The sequence below is a fragment of the Natator depressus genome, chromosome 2, assembly GCF_965152275.1.
Source record: "Natator depressus isolate rNatDep1 chromosome 2, rNatDep2.hap1, whole genome shotgun sequence".
Taxonomy (NCBI): domain Eukaryota; kingdom Metazoa; phylum Chordata; order Testudines; family Cheloniidae; genus Natator; species Natator depressus.
In genome coordinates this window covers 243,300,360-243,323,413 of record NC_134235.1, presented here as the reverse complement: position 1 = coordinate 243,323,413, position 23,054 = coordinate 243,300,360, and the positions used below count along the sequence as shown (strand labels likewise).

The 23,054-nt window shown below is 44.5% G+C and overlaps 1 protein-coding gene across 3 annotated transcripts in view; it reads right to left on the bottom strand.

Annotated features, from left to right (window-relative positions):
- PTPRN2 (protein tyrosine phosphatase receptor type N2) overlaps positions 1-23,054 on the bottom strand; it is a 1,019,026-nt gene that overhangs the window by 832,305 nt on the left and 163,667 nt on the right. The window contains exon 1 of one of the 3 annotated variants that reach the window (XM_074946269.1): positions 2,691-2,806. The exons of the other annotated variants lie outside the window; for them this stretch is intronic. Coding sequence (XP_074802370.1) covers positions 2,691-2,736 — 46 coding nt within the window. The 5' untranslated portion in view covers positions 2,737-2,806. Of the gene's footprint in view, positions 1-2,690; positions 2,807-23,054 lie in introns of those variants that run through there. 3 annotated transcript variants of the gene reach the window in all.

Here is a 23,054-nt window from a genome sequence, read left to right as displayed (position 1 = left end):
TCCCAACCTGAGGGTCACAACTCCAAATGGGGTCATGCAATCAGCAGATAGGGTTGTGATGATCCCTACCATGCAGAGCATGCCATTTTGTTCCACACAGCATGACCTCATGTGTACAGTGCACGTGAGGTCACATTGTATGCAGGATGCTATTTTGCGCTACAAAAGTGCATCCTCTACCCAGTGTGAATTTTACACACCATATATATGAGGTCACACTGTGCAGAGGATGACATTTTGTAGCACATGCAGCGTGACCTCACATGTACAATTGACCTTTCACATGCTGAATAAAGACCTGAAGAAAGTAGAGCAACACCACCACATCACAGCCAACCAGGTGGCACACCAGCTTCTGCTCAACAGGAAAGCTCTGAAGAATCAACGTAAAATATTAAAACTGATCTGGAAGAAAATCATTTCAGTGTGCCATACACAATAGATAAACTCAGTGCTGGAATAAGTCACCTGAAGAATGGCAAAGCAGTTGGACTCAACAACATATGCATGGAGCAGATTAAGCACTTTCGGCCAGCAACCCAGTTATGGGTATTACATCTTTTTAACAATTGTTCACCAACCCTAATGTAAGAGAACTGTTGCCCCCTTACTAACATTCAGTGGGGGTGTTTTAGTTGCTAGCTCCCAGTACTAAAAAGGGGGAAGGGTCGATGGGGAATCAGGACCCTGAGACTGACAGCCCCCAGGAACAATGGGGAGAGGCCAATGCTCCTGGTCAGCCTGAATGACAGGGTGGGCAGGCTAATCAGAGAGTCAGGAGGCCAGGTAGGTCCCATCCTCCGTGTGAGCTGGATTTGCCTGGGTCAGACAGAGTGGGGCCGAGCTAAGGAGAAAGCAGGGGCCCAAGCTAAGCTGGGGAGCAGAGCTGTGCCAGATCCAGAGGGACCAGAAAAGCAGCCCAGAGAGAGCAGATCCTGTCCTGGGAGCAGAGCTGCAGCAACCAGAGCCAGGGAGGCCAGAAAAGCAGCCCAGGAAGCAGGTCAGTGCTGGGAGCAGTCACGGGAGCAGCCTGCAGAGCAGACCTGTCCTGGGAGCAGAACTGTAGCACCAGAGGCAGAGGGGCCAAAGAAGCAGCGCAGGGAGCTGGAGGCAGAGCAGCAGCAGTGCTGAGACAGAGTGGTGGAGCTGGGGCTGGAGCAGTCCGGAGCTGGGTGCGGTGAGCAGCTAGGGAGAGCGAGGGGGACCCTGGGCAGCAGGCCCAGCACAGGGAGACACCTCAGCCGAGAGGCTCTGCAGGCCAGGCTTGGATCGTAACCCTGACAGGGCGGGGGCGACACTGGAAAGAAGGGTCCTACCACTTAGAGCCTGAGAGCATGTGGCCACCAGCAGAGCAAGTGTCCAACCCACAGCATCCCTGCAGCACAGCCAGGGCCTGAGAAGGCGGCCTGGTACTTACAAGGAACAGACTGCGAACTGCCCTGACATTCCAGAGACACTGTTGTGATGTTCCCTGCCACAGAGCGGGGTGATGTGTTTCCTTTAACCTTTCCCATTTTCCCTTATTCTTTTTAAAATTAATTGTTGATTAAATAACTTGCATTTTCTTTAAATTGTATGTAATGGTCAGTGGGTCAGAGAAGTGCCCAGTGCAGAGAGAGTACCCTGGAGTGGGGACACCCTAGCCCCTGTCCTAGGTGACCACAGCAGGATTGGGGGTCGAGCCCCCCAGGAATCCTGGGCCCAGCCTTGTTGGGGTTACAAGGACTCTGCCAGACAGGAGAGTGGAAGGGGAGTCCTCAAGGGCAGGGAGGCTACCGGGTAAAGGAAGTGGGAGCGAGGACTCAGATCCTTTCACTAGCCCACTTCACCGGGGTAGTACAGAAGCCAGGAAAGTTCCCCACAATAGCGGGACTAAATTCCTCCACTTACACTAAGAATACCTAAATTATGGTGACAAGTCCAGGTATTAGCTCTACTGAAGTCAGGGAAGGATGCCTCTGACCCTAAGAACTTCAGGCCAATAGCACTCCTATGGCACTTTTATAAACTTTACAAAAGCCTGCCACCTCATATCAAACAGCATCTAATACTGGAACAAGCCGGATTTAGACCGAGAAAGTCCTGCACTGGCCAAATACTAAATGTCACCCAGAAGAAAACGGATTTTAAAGAGGGAACAGGCTCTGTGTTCATAGACCTATCAGCAGCATACGATACAGTCAGCCATCAAAACCTGCTTGCCGAAGTCCATGATATGATGCACAACTACCACCTAGTGCAGCTCATTCAGTCTCTTCTGGAGAAGAGGCGTTTTTACATAGAACTGTGCAAGAAACAGAGCCGCTGGAGACAACAAAATGGCTCCCACAGGGCACCAACCATCTTCAGCATTGTGCCCGCAAGGGCCGGGGGGGAGATACCAGCGAAAGGAGGACACTCAGGCCTAAGAATAGTAAACTATGCTTTATTGGAGGAAGGAAGGAAGAACTTACGCTCCAATCTGCGCGGGGAGCCCCTAGGACACGCAGAGGGGCTGCAGGGGACTCTGGCCGTTCGGGACAGCTGAACGGGCAGGACTCCGCCGGGGAGAGTCCTCTGTGGCGCTATATTCTCCGCGCTTATCTCGGGGTTACATGGGGTCAACAGCTGGTTACATTCTTATATGTATGATTTATGCTTATTACATAAACTAACTTGTTTACAGGCAAAAATATGCTGAGCTACAATACCATTTGGCAGGGTCTGTCGGACAAAGTTCATTGAAGCTGCCTGCATCCTCCGCTTACATCCAGTCACATACTCAGTCCACCACTTAGCTCCTCGCCAATCTTCCGCAACCTTGCCCCTACGAACATATATATCAATAATCAGCCCATACAAAGCAATACGAGGAGCCAATACATGCTGATGGCATATGCTTTACGTCACAGGAGAAGGACTTTGCTACTGTTGAGACCAGACTGACATGTGCATTGAGCAACCTGTCAGCTTATTACAGAAGAACCAGCTTCACACCAACCCAGCAAAACACAGGTGATGGCTTTTTCACCTACGTCATTGAAAAGCCAAGTGGAAATTAATTACCACCTGGGATAAAGTCCCAGAGGCTAATCACCCAAACCCTGTCTACCTAGTGACATTGGACCAAACACTTTCCTTTTAAGAACATATAGAGAAGATGAAAGGGATAGTTAGTGCCCGCAACAACATCCTCTGATAGTTTGTCACCTCAAAGTGGGAAGCTAATCCAGCTACTTTGCGAACCACTGCTATTGCTGTGTGCTACCCTACAGCAGAGTATGCATGTCCAGTGTGGAAACAATCTGTCCATGCTAAGAAACCAGACCCTGTTCTAAACGACAGCTGTCATGTAATAACAGGATGTCTAAAGCCAACACCAAAGGATAGCCTGTACTTACTGGCTGACAATGCACCACCTAATATCAGGAGGAAGATAGTAAGCCAAAAGGAAAGATCACAGCAGACGGAAGATCCAAGGTATTCATTATATAGTCAAACAAAAGTAACCAAACACCTTAAATTGCAAAATTATAACCAGTGTTGTGCCTTTCGATACGACAGTTAACAAGGCATGACTGCGGTTATGGAATGACAGACTACGTGCAGCTGGACACACGGAAATAGATTTGGAACCCCAGGAGGACCACTGTTATTGGCAGCCGGTCAACATGGTGATGACTGAACCACCTGCACACACAAACTAGTAAATCAAAAACTAACACGATCAAATGAGGCTACTCTAATGACAAATACACGTGAGAGTGGTGAAGTGCAGACCACAAACCACCTGCTCATTTGCCAACTCATTGGGAAGACCTGTATGAAAGAGGACCTCGCTTGCAGTAACAGAAAGAGCCTTCACTTGTGCATAGTTCTGGAAAAACATCTAGTTTTTGACAAGAACACGAGAGGAAGATATTACAGGGAGAGTCTATTCTAGGAAACCAAGATTTTTCAAAATGATGGATGATTTAGGGCAGTGGTCACCAACCGGTAGATCGCGATCGACTGGCCAATCCTGGAGCCTCTGCCAGTCGATTGTGATCTCCAGCCGCTAAAAGTCTGGTGGCTCACTGCCTGCCCTGGCCAAGCACCGCTCCTGGGACACCCCTAAGGCCCCGGGGAGAGGGCAGGAATGGGTATCCGCACACTGCTCTTGCCTGCAAGCACTGCCCCCGTAGCTCCCATTGGCCAGGAATGGGGAACTGCAGCCAATGGGGGCTGTGGGGGCAGAGTCACATTCCAGGTGCAGCGTGGGGCCGGGGCAGGCAGGAAGCCTGCATTAGCCCCACTGCATCACTGCCCAGGAGCCACCCAAGGTAAGTGCTGACCAGGGGGAGCCCACTCCCCTCCTGCACCCTAACCCCCAGCCCTGAGACCCCTCCCGGAGCCAGCACCCTGTACCCCCATCCCCTCGTATCTCTAAGGATACACTGTGTAACAGCCACAATTCCATCCAAATCCATCATTACTGCAGAGAATGATCAGTTCTTCAACGTGTTCTCCACCTAAAGCTGTGCTCAAGGCATTAACTTACAACCCGTTTGTTAAGAGCTGATAATGACCTAATTTACTGCTTAAATCTCTTCCATTCACAGCCTCTGAAAAAAAATATAAGGAATGAAATTCAGTTTTGCTCATTGCTTTATTCACTTATACTATCTTCTCAGTGAAAAAAATCCTGATATACCAGACTTCCTTTGGCCACACCAACATCTTATAATGCAGATAGATAATCAAGTTTGTTTTGCCCATTTGTTTCAAATTAAGTTGTATAGTCTTAGAAGCAGGACATATATCATCCTATACATGTATATAGCACCTAGAACACACACACTAGGGCAGAAATTTTTTGGTTGCTGGTGGCCGCTCTGACAAGTTTTCCTAACATACTCAATTAACTTTAGGAAAAACAAATAAATATGCACATATCCACGTCCAAATCATTGTAATTTATTTATGTTGGTTTTTTTCGCAGATTCAAGAATAAAAATAATGTACAGTTTTCTCTGTTCTTTACTGGACCTAAACAGAATAGAAACAAATAATGTGCTTTGCATGTTCTTGTACCTTTTGGTTGTTATTTCTTTTGCTTTTTTTGCTTACTTTTTTTTAAAGACTTGCTAGCTAGTAAGTCTGTTTCTGTGAAAAGTACTCTTTGTATTTTGTTAATATCATTTTTCACAGCAGCAGACTTGCTAGCTAGCAGGGAGGCAGTGAAAAGTGATATTAACAAACATACAGATATCACTTTTCACAGCAGACTTACTCAGCCCTGGCAAGCTGGGACAAATTAAGCCCTGGATGGAGAGGTGGGTAGGGAGGCAGTTCAGGACCAGGGGTGATGGGAGGGTGAGTCCGGGGACCAGAGCCCTGCAGCCGTGCAGCTGGGGATGGAGGATGCAGTAGGGGTCAGGGGTGATGTGGGGGGGTGGTGAGTGTGGGGCCAGCAGTCACTGCCACATGGCTGGGGGCCAGAGCCGGATCGCATGGCCCCACGGTGGACCTGCGGCTGAGGGTCAGAGCCCACTGCTGCACAGCTGGAGCCCAGGGCCAGAGGAGGCAGTGGGTGAGGAGTGAGCCTGGGACCAGGGCAGGGATCAGGGCTCAAAGCCCATATTCAAGGAATGGAGTCACTGCCACATGCCTGGAGCCTGCCATCCACCATCCCAGGTCTGAAGCCCAAGCCCCACCACCTGCCTGCTCCTGCTTTCCCCCCTCCATCGCCACCCAGGAGACTGTGGCCACGCGAAAAGCTCCTGGTGGCCACATGCGGCCATGGTGGCTGCATTTGAGAAACGCTGCACTAGGGTTACAATACTTTCCTGGGGCACTATTGCAATACAAATAAATAATAGGGTTATTTCTCATTGGAAGTAAAGTTAAATTGGCATAGAGATAAAACAGCATATTCCTTGTGTGACTGATTGACCTGAATAAGGATCTTAGGTGGTAAAGGGATGTTTGCATCTGGCAGAGGTAGCACAATACTTTCACAATTCTACCAACAACTCTGAGTTTAAATTCAGCCTTCGGTTGCTGCTTCTTTCAAAACACTTCCTCCACTGCTGCATCCTTGTGTCATTCCCCCAATGAAGTCCTTTGTGTTAAAACCAAATACTTTGTGTCACTCAAAAAAAGACTGAACTTTGAGCTGATGTACTGGCATCAGCTGTTTAAACAGATGGATATGCAGTGTAACTTACTAGAACAGTAGCTGTCAACCTTTCCAGACTACTGTAACTCTTTCAGCAGTCTGATTTGTCTTGTGTAACCCCAAGTTTCACCTCACTTTAAAACTGCTTGCTTACAAAATGAGAGAGAAAAATACAAAAATGTCACATAAGAATGGCCATACTGGGTCAGAACAAAGGTCCATCTAGCCCAGTATCCTGTCTTCCAACACTGGCCAATGCAGAGTGCCCCAGAGGGAATGAGCAGAACAGGTAATCATCAAGTGATCCATGCCCTGTCAACCATTCCCAGCTTCTGGCAAACAGAGGCTAGGGACACCATCCCTGCCCATCCTGGCTCATAGCCATTGATGGACCTATCCTCCATGAATTCATCTAGTTCTTTTTTGAATCCTGTTATAGTCTTGGCCTTCACAATATCCTCTGGCAAACAATTCCACAGGTTGACTGTGCATTGTGTGAAGAAATACTTCCTTTTTTTGTTTGTTTTAAACCTGCTGCCTATTAATTTCATTTGGTGACCCCTAGTTCTTGTGTTATGAGGAGGAGTAAATAACACTGCCTTATTTACTTTCTCCACATCAGTCATGATTGTATAGACCTCTGTCGTATCCCCATTAGTTGTCTCTTTTCCAAGCTGAAAAGTCCCAGTCTTATTAATGTCTCCTCATACGGAAGCCATTTCATACCTCTAATCATTTTTGTTGCCCTTTTCTGAACTTTTTCCAGTTCCAATATATCTTTTCTGAGATGGGGTGACCACATCTACATGCGTATTCAAGATGGGGGCGTACCATGGATTTATATAGAGGCAATATGATATTTTCCTTCTTGTTATCTATCCCTTTATTAATGATTCCCAACATTCTGTTTGCTTTTTTGACTGCCGCTGCACATTGAATGGATGTTTTCAGAGAACTATCCACAATGACTCCAAGATTTCTTTCTTGAGTGAAAGCTAATTTAGTGAGAGCTAATTTAGACCCCATCATTTTATATGTATAGTTGGGATTATGTTTTCCAATATGCATTACTTTGCATTTATCAACACTGAATTTCATCTGCCATTTTGTTGCCCAGTCACCTAGTTTTGAGAGATCCTTTTGTAGCTCTTCACAGTCTGCCTGGGACTTAACTATCTTGAGTAGTTTTGTATCATCTGCAAATTTTGCCACCTCACTGTTTACCCCTTTTTCCAGATCATTTATGAATATGTTGAATAGGACTGGTCCCAGGATGGACCCCTTGGGGGTCACCACTATTTACCTCTCTCCATTCTGAAAACTGACCATTTATTCCTACCCTTTGTTTCCTATCTTTTAACCAGTGACCAATCCATGAGAGGATCTTTCCTCTTATCCCATGACAGCTTACTTTGCGTAAGAGCCTTTGGTCAGGGACCTTGTCAAAGGCTTTCTGAAAATCTAAGTAAACTATATCCACTGGATCTCCCCCTTGTCCACATGCTTGTTGATCCCCTCAAAGAATTCTAGTAGATTGGTGAGGCATGATTTTCCTTTACAAAAACCATGTTGACTCTTCCCCAACAAATTATGTTCATCTACATGCCTGACAATTTTGTTCTTTACTATAGTTTCAACCAGTTTGCCCAGTACTGAAGTCAGGCTTACCAGCCTATAATTGCCAGGATCACCTCTGCAGCCCTTTTTAAAAATTGGCATCACATTAGCTATCCTCCAGTCATTTGGTACAGAAGCTGATTTAAATGATAGGTTACAGACTACAGTTATTAGTTCTTCAATTTCACATTTGAGTTCCTTCAGAACTCTTGGGTGAATACCATCTGGTCCTGGTGATTTATTACTGTTTAGTTTATCAATTTGTTCCAAAACCTCCTCTAATGACACCTCAATTTGGGACAGTTCCTCAGATCTGTCACCCAAAAAGAATGGCTCAGGTTTGGGAATCTCCCTCACATCCTCAGCCATGAAGATCAATGCAAAGAGTTCATTTAGTTTCTCCGCAATGGCTTTATTGTCCTTGAGTGCTCCATTAGCATCTTGATTGTCCACCCCGGAACCTGCATGGCGCATATAAAAAGCTCAGTGCTCTTCCACTGGGCAGCTGGGGGTCTCAGGATGGGAGACGCGCTGGGGCTGCCCCAGGATTCCTCTGGTGGTGGTGGGGCTGGCTCAGGGCTTCTCTGGTCATGAGGGGGTGGGCCCTTGTGCAGAAAGGACAGGGCCGGAGGACTAGCCTCCCCAAAGTGGGGGTCCACCCTCAGCCTATGCCTATTAGGGAAGATGTCCGTTAGTATGTTTGACATATTCTATGCAACAACAACAGCATCACAACATTCAATGTTATTGTATCTCCCAAACTACTGTACTACTTATTGTAGTGGTCCCCAAACAGGGGGGGCACAGAGAAACATTCAGGGGGATGTGGTGGGGTCTGGGCCAGCACCCAGAGTGGGTGGGATGGGAGCGCCACCCCACCCTGCTCTGCCCCCAGCTCTGCTCTGGCTGCTGGCCCCAGCTGCCCCACCCCCCACCCTGGCTCAGCCATGGCTCTGCTCCCAGCCCCCCAGCCTCAGCCCAGGTCCCGCTCCTGGCCCGGCTCCAGGGTAAGGGGCGGGGGCACCACCCTGAAAAGTTTAGGGACCACTGACTTATTATGAAATGATATTAGCTATGAATGCAACATTTTAGAAGTGTCCACAGGACTTCAAACACTGAAGAAATGTGATGATATGAGAGATGTTATTAAAATTTTAGCTAGCTCTTTCACTGTAGTCATTAATTGTTTCTGGTTAAATGGTTAATTGACTGTATGAATTCCCAAATAGAATTTTGATGCCAAAAGAAAATGTATGCATACAAGCTAATAAATAATAGTGCACACATGAAAATGTACCAAATAATTATAGCATTCTCAAATTTACCTGCTGTACTGCATGTACCAACAGTCTCAAAGGAACTGAAGTACCTTTCCCTTCAAGTGCAACCTTACAATGTGTGACAGGTTTCAGAGTGGTAGCCGTGTTAATCTGTATCAGCAAAAAAAACGAGGACTTCTTGTGGCACCTTAGAGACTAACAAATTTATTTGGGCATAAGCTTTTATGGGTTAGAACCCACTTCATCGGTTTTAGCCCACGAAAGTTTATGCCCAGATAAATTTGTTAGTCTCTAAGGTGCCACAAGTACTCCTTGTTTTTTTTCTTAGAATGTGTGTTCAGTATGTAAATCATGTGATGGAATGAATGTGTTTCAGGAACAGCAGGTGCTCTCAACTACAGCTAATGAACCTGAGACCCACACAGCTCTGCTTTCTTCTATTAACATGCCCCTTCCCAGCCTCTTCACTAACAAAAACCACCTGCTCAGGTGATTAGCTGTCTTACAGTCCTCTGAGATATGGACATTTATGAAGCAAGTTAGGAACCTAAAGGCAAACAATCCCCCTGAGGAGTTTACATTCAGTGGTACAATGTTATACAGCTAATAGAGCAGGAATTGCAAATTAAGGCATTTACACCATGCATGGTAATTTTACTTGCAAACCTACACTTTCTCTTTTCAAATGTATATCGTTCTGAACCACAGTATACTCAACCTGTTGCAGCCAAAGGCTACACTGAAGAATATTAAGGTTGCATAGTCACTCACTCAACAAAATTAGAAAATCCCAAAATAAAGGTTGACTCTGCAAGCTTAATTAGACCCCTTTGGGTGTATGCAGTATGATACAGTCTTTAATTACATGATAACATACCATTTTCCCCCACAGGATCAGTCTTCTTCTGTGCACAGGCACAGGATGCCTGGTGCTCACAGAATGAGCAGTATTTGGTTTTATCTTTATTATTCAGTGTTTGGTCTTATTTAATACACACCATTCAAACACTGTTCTGAATTCAAAATTATCAGTTACCTCATAGGTAGCATGTGAGTGCTTCAGTAACTTTAATTTATTTTCACAGCATCCCTGTGAGGTAAGGGGGTATTTTTATTCCCATTTTACAGATGGGGAAGAGAGGCACAAAGAGATTAAGCTCAATAGGGTCCACTAATTTAGGGTCCCTGATCTGAGGCACTCAGAACCTGATTGAAAAATCTTAGTTCTTAGCATTATATAGTTCTTTGCATTATATAGTATTTTATAGATTCAAAGTACTGCTCCCATTGACTTCAGTTTTCAGCTGAGTGCTCAGTATTTCCACAAATCAGACCTCAGATGTCTCAAATCAGGCACCCTAAAAATGAAGAACACTCAAATTAAACTCTTTACAGGTGACAATTAAGTGACATGCCCAGCAAAACAGGAACTTTGTGGAAGAGGCAGAATCCATTTCTCTAGGGGCACATTCAGCTGCCTCAAACACAAAATCATCCTCTCTTCCTAATCTCATTCACTATATACTTTCCAGCTTCTGCAATAAATAAGACGGGACTGTGAGCTTTGTTTCGGACATCTCCATTTTGCCTCTTTCCTGCTCCAATTCTCTGGATTGTTGATTTACAACTAAAAGGAATATTTTGAACTATGGACTGATGACACAGGGAAGAATTAGTGGGGAAAGCAAAAGTGGATGGGAATCTGGGAGGCAGTGACCATGAGATGGTCGAGTTCAGGATCCTGACACAGGGAAGAAAGGTAAGCAGCAGGATACTGGACTTCAGGAAAGCAGACTTTGACTCCCTCAGGGAGCGGATGGGTAGGATCCCCTGGGGGACTAACATGAAGGGGAAAGGAGTCCAGGAGAGCTGGCTGTATTTCAAGGAATCCCTGTTGAGGTTACAGGGACAAACCATCCCGATGAGTCGAAAGAATAGTAAATATGGCAGGCGACCAGCTTGGCTTAATGGTGAAATCCTAGCGGATTTTAAACATAAAAAAGAAGCTTACAAGAAGTGGAAGGTTGGACATATGACCAGGGAAGAGTATAAAAATATTGCTCGGGCATGTAGGAATGAAATCAGGAGGGCCAAATCGCACCTGGAGCTGCAGCTAGCAAGAGATGTCAAGAGTAACAAGAAGGGTTTCTTCAGGTATGTTGGCAACAAGAAGAAAGCCAAGGAAACTGTGGGCCCCTTACTGAATGAGGGAGGCAACCTAGTGACAGAGGATGTGGAAAAAGCTAATGTGCTCAATGCTTTTTTTGCCTCTGTCTTCACTAACAAGGACAGCTCCCAGACTGCTGCGCTGGGCATCGCAACATGGGGAGTAGATGGCCAGCCCTCTGTGGAGAAAGAGGTGGTTAGGGACTATTTAGAAAAGCTGGACGTGCACAAGTCCATGGGGCCGGACGAGTTGCATCCGAGAGTGCTAAAGGAATTGGCGGATGTGATTGCAGAGCCATTGGCCATTATCTCTGAAAACTCATGGCGAACGGGGGAAGTCCCAGATGACTGGAAAAAGGCTAATGTAGTGCCAATCTTTAAAAAAGGGAAGAAGGAGGATCCTGGGAACTACAGGCCAGTCAGCCTCACCTCAGTCCCCGGAAAAATCATGGAGCAGGTCCTCCAGGAATCAATCCTGAAGCACTTACACGAGAGTAAAGTGATCAGGAACAGTCAGCATGGATTCACCAAGGGAAGGTCATGCCTGACTAATCTAATCGCCTTCTATGATGAGATTACTGATTCTGTGGATGAAGGGAAAGCAGTGGATGTATTGTTTCTTGACTTTAGCAAAGCTTTTGACACGGTCTCCCACAGTATTCTTATCAGCAAGTTAAAGAAGTATGGGCTGGATGAATGTACTATAAGGTGGGTAGAAAGTTGGCTAGATTGTCGGGCTCAACGGGTAGTGATCAATGGCTCCATGTCTAGTTGGCAGCCGGTGTCAAGTGGAGTGCCCCAGGGGTCGGTCCTGGGGCCGGTTTTGTTCAATATCTTCATAAATGATCTGGAGGATGGTGTGGATTGCACTCTTAGCAAATTTGCGGATGATACTAAACTGGGAGGAGTGGTAGATACGTTGGAGGGCAGAGATAGGATACAGAGGGACCTAGACAAATTGGAGGATTGGGCCAAAAGAAACCTGATGAGGTTCAGTAAGGATAAGTGCAGGGTCCTGCACTTAGGACGGAAGAACCCAATGCACAGCTACAGACTAGGGACCGAATGGCTAGGCAGCAGTTCTGCGGAAAAGGACCTAGGGGTGACAGTGGACGAGAAGCTGGATATGAGTCAGCAGTGTGCCCTTGTTGCCAAGAAGGCCAATGGCATTTTGGGATGTATAAGTAGGGGCATAGCGAGCAGATCGAGGGACGTGATCGTTCCCCTCTATTCGACATTGGTGAGGCCTCATCTGGAGTACTGTGTCCAGTTTTGGGCCCCACACCACAAGAAGGATGTGGATAAATTGGAGAGAGTCCACCGAAGGGCAACAAAAATGATTAGGGGTCTGGAACACATGACTTATGAGGAGAGGCTGAGGGAACTGGGATTGTTTAGTCTGCAGAAGAGAAGAATGAGGGGGGATTTGATAGCTGCTTTCAACTACCTGAGAGGTGGTTCCAAAGAGGATGGTTCTAGACTATTCTCAGTGGTAGAAGATGACAGGACAAGGAGTAATGGTCTCAAGTTGCAGTGGGGGAGGTTTAGGTTGGATATTAGGAAAAACTTTTTCACTAGGAGGGTGGTGAAACACTGGAATGCGTTACCTAGGGAGGTGGTAGAATCTCCTTCCTTAGAAGTTTTTAAGGTCAGGCTTGACAAAGCCCTGGCTGGGATGATTTAATTGGGGATTGGTCCTGCTTTGAGCAGGGGGTTGGACTAGATGACCTCCTGAGGTCCCTTCCGACCCTGATATTCTATGATTCTATGACCTTTCAATCTTTTGGAAGTTACCAGAGACACTTTTGTAAGCCAGCAGACTATTCCATCACTGCTACAAACTTGATCTAAGGACTTTGCAATCACCTGTACGTATATCGCAAAAAGAAAAGGAGTACTTGTGGCACCTTAGAGACTAACCAATTTATTTGAGCATAAGCTTTCGTGAGCTACAGTTCACTACAGACTAACACGGCTGTTACTCTGAAACCTGTATGTATATGACTTCTTAACCATTCAATAACTCTTCTTTCTATTAAGAAAATCTTTCATTCGTTTACTAAAGATTATCTGACAGTGTGATATTTGGGTAAAATCTGAGATACATAATGACCTGGGGGTAAGTGTCTGATCCTCTGGGATTAGTAGAACCTCACATATGGTGAATTGGGTTTTCAGTAACCTCTCACCATATTAGATCTGTTTGTCGGGATTGGAGAAAAGGGCTGGAATGCCCAAGGGGGACTGTGTTTGGCTTCTGGTTAACCACTGTGGTACTGCAGAAGCTGCCTTGGTGAGTCTAACTATAGACCAAGCCACCAGTTTTGGGTGATTTTCTGCTCTGATTTTTGCAGTCTGCCCCAGCGTGGCATTCTCAGTGTGGTCCATCCCAGGCACCCCCATTCACAGTGTTTTTTGTTTTAATGGAATTTCCTAGGTTTTAATAAAGCAAACTAAAACACAGAAATTCAATCATGTGAAACCATATTAGCTACCATATCGGTCACCAGCAGCTTAGGAACCTTTAGATCCACAGCTCAAGTGGCAGAAATCTTTGCTAAAAGAATAAATTATAGCAGTAATAGGTTGTCATCTTCTGGGTGAGCTAGCCACTAGACAGAGTATGAGACAGAGGCCCTTTTATCTAGGCACACCATTCATCCTGTTTTAAGCCAGACAGTCTCTTTTCCTGTGGGTTGTCCTTCGTCCAGTAGTGAGACAAAACTGGATGTGGTTTTCTCTGGTATCATGGGTGGGTGATGCCATTTTGAAGATCATGCCAGTCCAGCCCTGCTAGCATGAACTTGCGTACACCGTGTACACAAGGGCAGAGCAGCATGCTCTTCAAAACAGCATCCTCCATGAGGCATGACCTAGCACACATGCCAGCAGGTGTGTGGACACCAGCAGGGAGGCATTGAGAGCACAGGAGAGACACTGTCACCACTCTCAGCTCTGATGCCCAGTGCCACAGCAGCCCAGCGCAACCACGGGCTGCAATCATGGGGAAAGTCCTGCTCAGCCCCTGTAGCCCTGGGCTGGAGCACACTTGGTGCAGATGGAATCTTTGGAGAATTTACAAACTAACAAGATTCTAAGCATGTGTAAACTGAAATTTTTTGAAAGTTATAAATTAGCCATATTTTGTGCAAATTTTCACAGGGATAGGAAAAGGCTCATACTTATTATGGACAACCCCTACACACCAAATTTCAAATCCCTGCTCCAAGACCTGTAGGAATTAGAGCTTCTCAACAAAATAATTGTAGGATTTATTTATTTAACGTGGGCAAAACATTTTCCCAAACCTCATTCTAAGAATTGGTATAATTTCTGTTGAACTTCCCCCCTTGCTCCCCCACACACTGAAAATTTCATCCCAATATGTTAAAGAATGACAAATGTATAAGCAACTGAAAACAGGGTCATATAAATGAGAAATGTCAGGTAATCTTAACTATAGGAATTACTAGCTAAACCAGCTCTAAGTATTATTGATGCTGCTTGTTTCATATTTTGCCTCATGTGAAGCAGCTAGAGAAAAACAAATACACCAGTAACATGAATATCTGCTTTAAGTATCTGATGTGTTTATTATCAGTCCTTTAGTAAAAGATGATGGTACTCTATACATCAGCTCCCACCCAATATATATTGGCCCTATTTACCTTCATCCTCCACAAGGAACACTTCTCATTGCTTTCTATAGCACCAGTTCAGCAAAGTTCATAAACTTGTCCCTGATGTTAAGTATATAAGGAGATGCTATTGTGAAATAAGATAGGGTGTGAATTTAAAGCACAATAGCTATTCTGCACTAGCTCACCATGTGGACACACTTATTCTGTGCTAAAAGTGCCTATCTGCACTTTACCTTAATCCACTTCCAGCAGGGAGCTACTGCAGCTCAAGTGAGCTGTAGCTCATGAAAGCTTATGCTCAAATAAATGTGTTAGTCTCTAAGGTGCCACAAGTACTCCTTTTCTTTTTGCGAATACAGACTAACACGGCTGCTACTCTGAAACCTGTAACAATACAGTCACACACAAAAATTCCCCCAGGAGTAGAGAATTAAAGAAACCCCTCTGACAACCCAGTTCCTGTTTCTCTGCCACCCTCCCCCCCGACACGAGCCTAGCTGGGGGGCCAGACACCCACAACCCCTCCCCCCCCCGAGCCCACATGCAGCCCCTCCAGACAATATACCTGAACCCCCCCTTCCCAGAGCCCAACCATGGGGCTCCCCCAGCCCAGATACGTGCACCCTGTCCCCACCAGAGCCCGGCCGCAGGGCACCCCCCCCCAGCCCAGACACACCCTCATAGTGCAGCTGTGGGTCCTGCCTTGCCCAGACACCCCCCTTCCCTCCCCGCCGAGCCCAGGGATCCAGAGGGAGAAACAGCCTGATGCTTGGCCCCAGGCTTGCATGGAGTTTACTGCGTGCCATCCTCTCCTTCCCTCAGGGCATGCTGAGAACTGCAGCTGCCCGGAACCCTGTAGCTCCCTCTCCCTCCCCACAGCAGTGTTTCCCTTGTGCAAGCTGGGCTCTGCTGAGTCCAGTGGACCCTAGTGGTGACTAGCAGCACTGCAGCCCATTTCTGTGGGGAAAAGAAAAGGAGTACTAGTGGCACCTTAGAGACTAATCAATTTATTTGAGCATAAGCTTTCGTGAGCTACAGCTCACTTCATCGGATGTTCTGCACACACAACATTATTTCTGCAAAATTCTGCATTGCGAAGTGGAGCAGAATTCCACCAGAAGTAGCAAGTAGCAGGGAAAGCATCTACAGATTTCCTTAATTTCCCTGCCAGAAGCCAAGTTGTACAAGCACTCTTACTTCACTCTTCTACTTTTGTTGAAGTAACTTATCTCAGGGGTTTCTATAGCCTTCAATCATCATGGTATCTAAAATCAGCCATGATGATTCCAGCTTTGAAAACTCATCCCAGAGCACTGCTCTTTGCTACAGTGCTGGGGGAATGTGGTTTAGTACCTCTTCTGGTTGCTCAGAAGGCCCACCCCAGCATTTGACTGTAGCCTCTCTAAACTTTATCCCCTGGCATTTGTTCTTGAAACTGTGCCAGGTTGAGCAGGGGCACAGAGAGAGCAGTAGATGGGCAGTCTGGAGAGCAGATTGCATCAATGCAGGCAAAGAAAAAGGCAGCACCAAGGGAGGGATTAATAAGATGGGGGAAAAGAGAAAACAATCAATTACAGGAGGAAGAACAGAGGAGCAGCCTCTCAGACAGGAGAGGACCTTTTCACAGGATGTTCAGCAACTTCATTTACCTCATTTTCTGCCACTGTAATGTATTTATTGTGTTATTTTAAGTGTATTTTGGTAAAATTTCATGGAAACTGAAATTCTGTTCTAAAAACATGAAAAATCATCATTTTTTTCTGATGCAAGTTTTGGTTTCAATGAGCTTCCTTTCACTGGAAATAGTCTTGATCTAATGCAAAAAAAAATAATAAAATCAGGATCCATTTAAAATACAGTAAAGAATGCCTGAATTCTGACCATTCTGAATTTTGCTGAAAATATTTCAACAACGTCCTACTGTCACACACATGCAATTTGTGAAATAGGCTGCATAATTATAACAACATATATATTTTGATTATACACTAATGCATTTCAGCAGACAATTTTTTAAAAACTTTTGTTTATTTGTAATTCTACTTATGATGTAAATAACAAAACAAAGACTTTCACTCATAAGATAAAGTTGTACTCCTTGTGCACAGCTGATCACCAAAAAGAATATTGGAGCTGGTTATAATAAATTTGCATATATTCCTAAAAAATGCCAGCAGACCCTTAGCAATGGCAGCTCTGCTACAAATCACTCTAATAAATTCACCTGACTTAAGAACAGTGCCATCTTGTGAGCAGGTCAGCTGAGAAATGCAAAGCAAGCAGAGCATCTCTGATGCCGCCACTGCTCCCAAGATAATGCTCTCATCAAATATGAGGAAACCATTATCCTATGCATAAATTTATTATAGAATAAATCATTTTAATTTTACATTCTCCAGATACTGAGTATAGCTATAATTCCTCTAAAAAATAAATGTGTTTGTTAAGGCCACAGACTGAGCATGAACACTGCACCCCCTAGAGTGTCTGAAAATGAAACCTTCCCATTTCAGACTCTGCAACTATTATGGTAAAATAAAACTGCTTTGATGGAGCAGGGGGAGGATCTGGATTAGCCACAGGGGACATAATGATTGATCAAATCAAATATACTAGTAGGTACAATTGTGTTCCAAATTAAGCTCCCAAAACACAATTACAAGAAGCCATCTCACTGTCTTTTTGGTAGCTTTTGTATTTTTCAGTAGAATAGATAACCATCTGCATCTCAGAGACTTATGACTCTCCCTTTGTGCCCCATATTATTACCTACTTACAAAATGAGCCAAAGAAACAGAGAGACTTCATATCCTCTGGTATCTTTGCATTTTCATTTCTTTCTCAATGGGATTACTGGTGATATAAGGTACTATTCAAGGTGAGCAAGAGTATCATGATCTGGCCCTTACTAATTATGACACTCTGTACCTCAGAACTGCATCCTGGACTCCCATATTCACCACTGTCATATGATTATATGTTTCGTACAATGCAAGCCGTGTGATAGTCTTGATCTGTTGAACATTAATATCCTGTTGGACTGTATGTATTGTCATCATATGTGAAGTTATGAGGTATTGCTATATGCATTACTGAAATATGTTGTGAGGTTAGTCCACCTCGTCAGTAGGGACAAAGGAGCACCCATCACTGGCCAGACAGGCATTAGTGGCCCATCAAGAAGAATCCACTCTCCCCGAGGCTTCTCAGAGAGGGCACACACACAATGAGGACCGCCTGACCAACGGGGACTGCCTGACTCCATGTCACAGCAAGGATCTTTCTAGCAACTGGAAGAAGGTATAAGAGAGTAACAGTGACATCATCACTTGGCCTCTCTCCCCCTCCTTCTCAATGCCTGGAAGACAAAGACTTTGAACTAGAGAGATTGGTTCAAGGCTGGAAGGGAGTCCAGTCTGTGTATTGAGGAACTGTAAGCTGCCTGTAAGGGTGAGAGACTGCTTGATTCAAATTTTGCTTAGTCTGTTAAATAATAAAAAAAATAGAAACACAGTCTAAATTCTAACTTTAAGTAGTCAACTTTGACCTCTATGCCTGCTGCTTATAATCACTTAAAATCTGTCTGTCTTTCTGTAGTTAATAAATGTAGTTAATATTTTATTTAAAACAGTGTGTTTTTTGTTGAAGAACTTGGGGAATCTCAGCTCAGATTACAAAGGCTAGCGCACATCCACTTTCCTTTGAAGACGTGGCAAACTTATTAATGAGCTTGCACTGTCCAAGGGAATGTTGAGCAGTGTAAGATGGTATATTTCTGGGGTGCAAGGCTGGGAGCTGGGATGATTTGCTGGTGCCTCTCTCTGTATGATTTATGTGTGGCTCAGGAAGTATTCTTGCAATTTCCTGGGGTGTATGGCGCCACATATTGATGACTGAGTGATCACAGTGCCTAGAGAGGTGTTGCTACTTGTCACTGACATAGCTTTGTGAGAGACAGACAAGGCTAAAGTTGAGGGGGCATAGCAGTCCCACAGTTCCAGGTTGTACCCCGGGGATCCTGTCACATTAATTCACAGGATTTGGTAATTTGCAGTACCCCTCCCAGTCATTACTGTGAATTAGAAAGGGTCTATTGTATCCGTATGGAATCCCAATATTATGCATCTTTCTAGTCTGTGGTACCAGATTTTGGTCTCAGCTACCTATGTACAACTTACATTGAATCTGAAGGCAGAATTTGGTGCACAGTAAGACATGTATAACAGCAGGACCCCTGCCCCCCCAATTAACTGATCTGTAGTCCTCCTTTTGATCTAAGGGCTTGCAATGGGGTACACTCACCTCTCGCAAGTGCCCCATCTCAGTGTATGTACCTGCTTCCTCTCTCTCAGTTTGTGGTGGCTCAGCCCTCCAGCCGAGTCAGACCGTTTGTATGCGAGATAAAAATCAACCCCCTTCTGGGATATACATCTAACAAGGGGCCTATCTCAGTGTCTTCTGTAAGGTCCCTCGATCTGCAATCATATCTTTGGGCTTGCTCCTCAATCAGTCCATTAGGACTTATTTCAAACTGTCTTTCAGCCCTTTCTGAGCTCTTTCAAATTGTCCCGGCTCTTCAAGCAGTCCGAGTGCTGGTGTGGGACCATGCCCCTTTAAATAAACTGTCACTGCTACAGCTCCCTGGGCCACTTCCCCATGGCTCTAGCACATTCTTCACCCTTGCCTCCGGGCCTTGTTCTGGTGGAGCCCCAGCAGCAGCAGAGAGCTCCTTCGCATATCCTCCCCCCCCCACCCCCGGCCTAAGCCAGGACTTCTCTGTCTGAGGGCCTGTAGCTCCCAGCCAGCCAGGGACACCATCCACTCTCAGCCAGCTCGAGCAAGGAACTGATCTCCCGCTGTCCCTGCAGCTCTTCTTATACTAGCCTGCTGGGCCCAATTAGCTGCTTCCCACACAGCTGCTCTAGGCAGCATGGAGGACCCCTCTACTATCCTTTTCTGGGGCAGAGTGCAGCAGGGCCACAAGGCCTCCAGCCGGGGGCCTCTGGATCTAGTCCACCTCGTCACAGGGTTACAAAGCCTCAAGGATCACTGAATACATTAGTCTCCACTAGGACGAGATCAGGTCATGGTCACACAGGACTCACGAAGATAAGAAGAACGGCCATACTGAGTCAGACCAAAGATCCATCTAGCCCACTATCCTGCCTTCCGACACTGGCCAATGTCAGGTGCCCCAGAGGGAATGAACAGAACAGGTAATAAAGTGATCCATCCCCTGTTGCCCATTCCCAGGTTCTGGCAAACAGAGGCTAGGGACACCATCCCTGCACATCTTGGCTAATAGCCATTGATGGACCTATCCTCCATGAATTTATCTAGTTCTTTTTAGTTATAGTCTTGGCCTTCACAACATCCTCTTGCAAAGCGTTCCACAGGTTGACTGTGTGTTGTGTGAAAAAATACTTCCTTTTGTTTGTTTTAAACCTGCTGCCTATTCATTTCATTTGGTGACCCCTAGTTCTTGTGTTATGAGAGTAAATAACACTTCCTTATTTGCTTTCTCCACACCAGTCATGATTTTATAGACCTCTATCATATCCCTCCTTAGTCATCTCTTTTCCCAGTCTTATTAATCTCTCCTCATCTGGGAAGCTGTTCTTCATCCCTAATCATTTTTGTTGTCCTTTTCTGAATCTTTTCCAATTCCAATGAAGGCAGAGAAAGAGAGCTAGGTCTGTGCTCCTGAGAGAGATCACTTCTCTGGTATTTCTATAATTGTTTTATGTGGTTAAAGGGCTGTTCAATAAAGAAATGGTGAACTTTTGGAAACTCCATCTCCACCTGGAATCCACTCACGCTGTCTCCACCTGGAATAGCCATACACTAAAGCCAACATGGGGATATATGTAGGCCACTCTCTTCTTAGCTATAGTATTGTCAAACCATTAGTTAGGTTGGAGGGGGTAGGGTGGCCCGTATTTTTAAAAAGTGTTCTAAATATTCGGAGAATAGAGTTATGATGCCCAATAGCCATAATGGGTTTGTCACATGTCACATTTCCTTTTATTGAAATCACAATCTTTTTTTTTCCAGACACTCAGAATAGATAAACTTTTGTTTGAAATATGATTATTCAAATTAGCTCCCAGGATCACATTAGATAATCCCAAATTTCAGCCAACACAACATTAATACACAAATTATAGGCCCAGCAGCAGTTTATGAAAAATGTTGATAAAACTAGCTCTGATTATTTGAAAGATAATCCTTTAATAATTAAAAAAAGGAGGGAACCAATGGGTTGGTTTACTTTTTAAAGTTTATCACAGGATTCACTTTGCTATAATGTAATCTTTTAAAATGTTGCTGAAAAATATGAATGATACAAAAAGTCATGCTATAATTATCTTTTAAATGAAACTGGGAGAACTAAAAACCTATAATTTATCCTTAATAGAGACGAATTTTAAAGAGGTATAGTACTGATTATATCCATTAGTGGAAATACATATACTTAGTAAAATGCATCACAAGCTTTCTTGTCTTTCCCCTTAACATAAAATCAGCTATATTCTTGCAAAACTTTTACAGTGTTTATAGCAATCATCTTTGCCAACTTCCTGCCAGTATTTTCCTTGGTCTGGTCTCTTTGCATCTTCATTTCATTCTCAAATTACCATACTACCTGTTATCCAAGTTACTGAAATAATACGTATTTTCTACTGGGTGAGTGTCCCTTACAGAAATATAAAGGCTACACTGACTCATAGCTGAATAGCACAGGTATATTTGGATGTTATTTAGGTAATGGCTCATTTCAGCTGTGTGGGTTATCAAAGCCCTTAGCCCCTAGAAATTATGTCATATTTGTGGACAACACAACATGTATAATACAAAAAGGCCATTTTATACAGTGAGTACAGAACATGCAATTCTTTATATACAATATTCAGACTTGTCACATATCACACTTAACCACACTGGTACGTATGCTGTGCCTATCAGTTTATAAACACACACACATTTTATAAATTGTGGCATGTTATAACAAAAAAAACCAGAAGCTTCTTTTCATGCTATTCTTAAGGCACCAAGGTCTTGAAAAATTAATTTCCCTATAGCAAAATTATTGGCCATATTCAAAGGAATCAAATACATTATACAGATGGTCATGCTGTTCAGGATTCAAAACACTCATCCCATCTGCTGCTGCTAGCAGTTCACAATACTGTATTCTGCATTACAAAGTTTAGTAAAAGTACAGATATGACCACATATCTACTACAATTTCAGTACTTAGCCATCTTGAAAGTATCTAAGGTTACAAAATGAATTCACTTTTAGTTTTCACTCCAGAACCTCCTAGCTCCATTATATCAGTATACAATCTCTTGCAACCATTGAAACTTTGCCACCTCTTTATCACCTGCTCAAGCCTTCCAGAATCTCCTTGGCCTCCTAGTCCTGCTACACAAAGTTCCCTTACCAGTCTCCATGGTTTCACCTGCCTTTCCTCTTCCGTTGCCTAACCCAGGCTGGTTATTATGCAGGAACCAAGCACAGGACAGGGAGTATGGCAAATTAGGTTCTAGTTCTATCAGACTTGATGTGTAATCTTCAGTAAGTCTCTTACCTATCTGTGCCTCCATTTCTCCACGTGTACAACCAGGATAAATAATATTTACTTTTCCTCACAGAGCTACTGTGAGGAAATATTAATTTATGTTTGTAAAGTGTTTGCAACCAGCAATGGAAGGCACTGTAGAAGTGCAAAGTATATTATTTATTAGTTTGTTCAAGCTGAATTCAGACCCAATTAATAGCATATGCATATGTATATATTTTAAAAAGAGGAACAAAGTCTGCAGGAGAAGCTGAATTCTTCTCTGCAGTCTTCTCTCTTACCATCCTCAATCTGCCCTCTCATTGAAATCTTCGTAAAAATAGGAGGAATCTTATGAACTGGATAATTTTTGACTGGAACTGTACTTCTGCCTTTCTCTATTCGTTCATGATAAAAAAACTTGGGATATAGGATTCACTGTAATAACGATGGGAGCTGTACTTGTGACAAGTACTGCTACAATCCAAGCGCTGTACTAGAAGTAGCCCCTCCTGACATGAAGTGTGCGGGAGTGAAAACTAGTTAATTTTGGAGATACACTATTATCTATATATCACTTATGCTTCTCTTTGGAGTGGCTTCAGTCAAACTCCTAGCATGTCAGCCTGGCCTTTCTGGCTGACAGA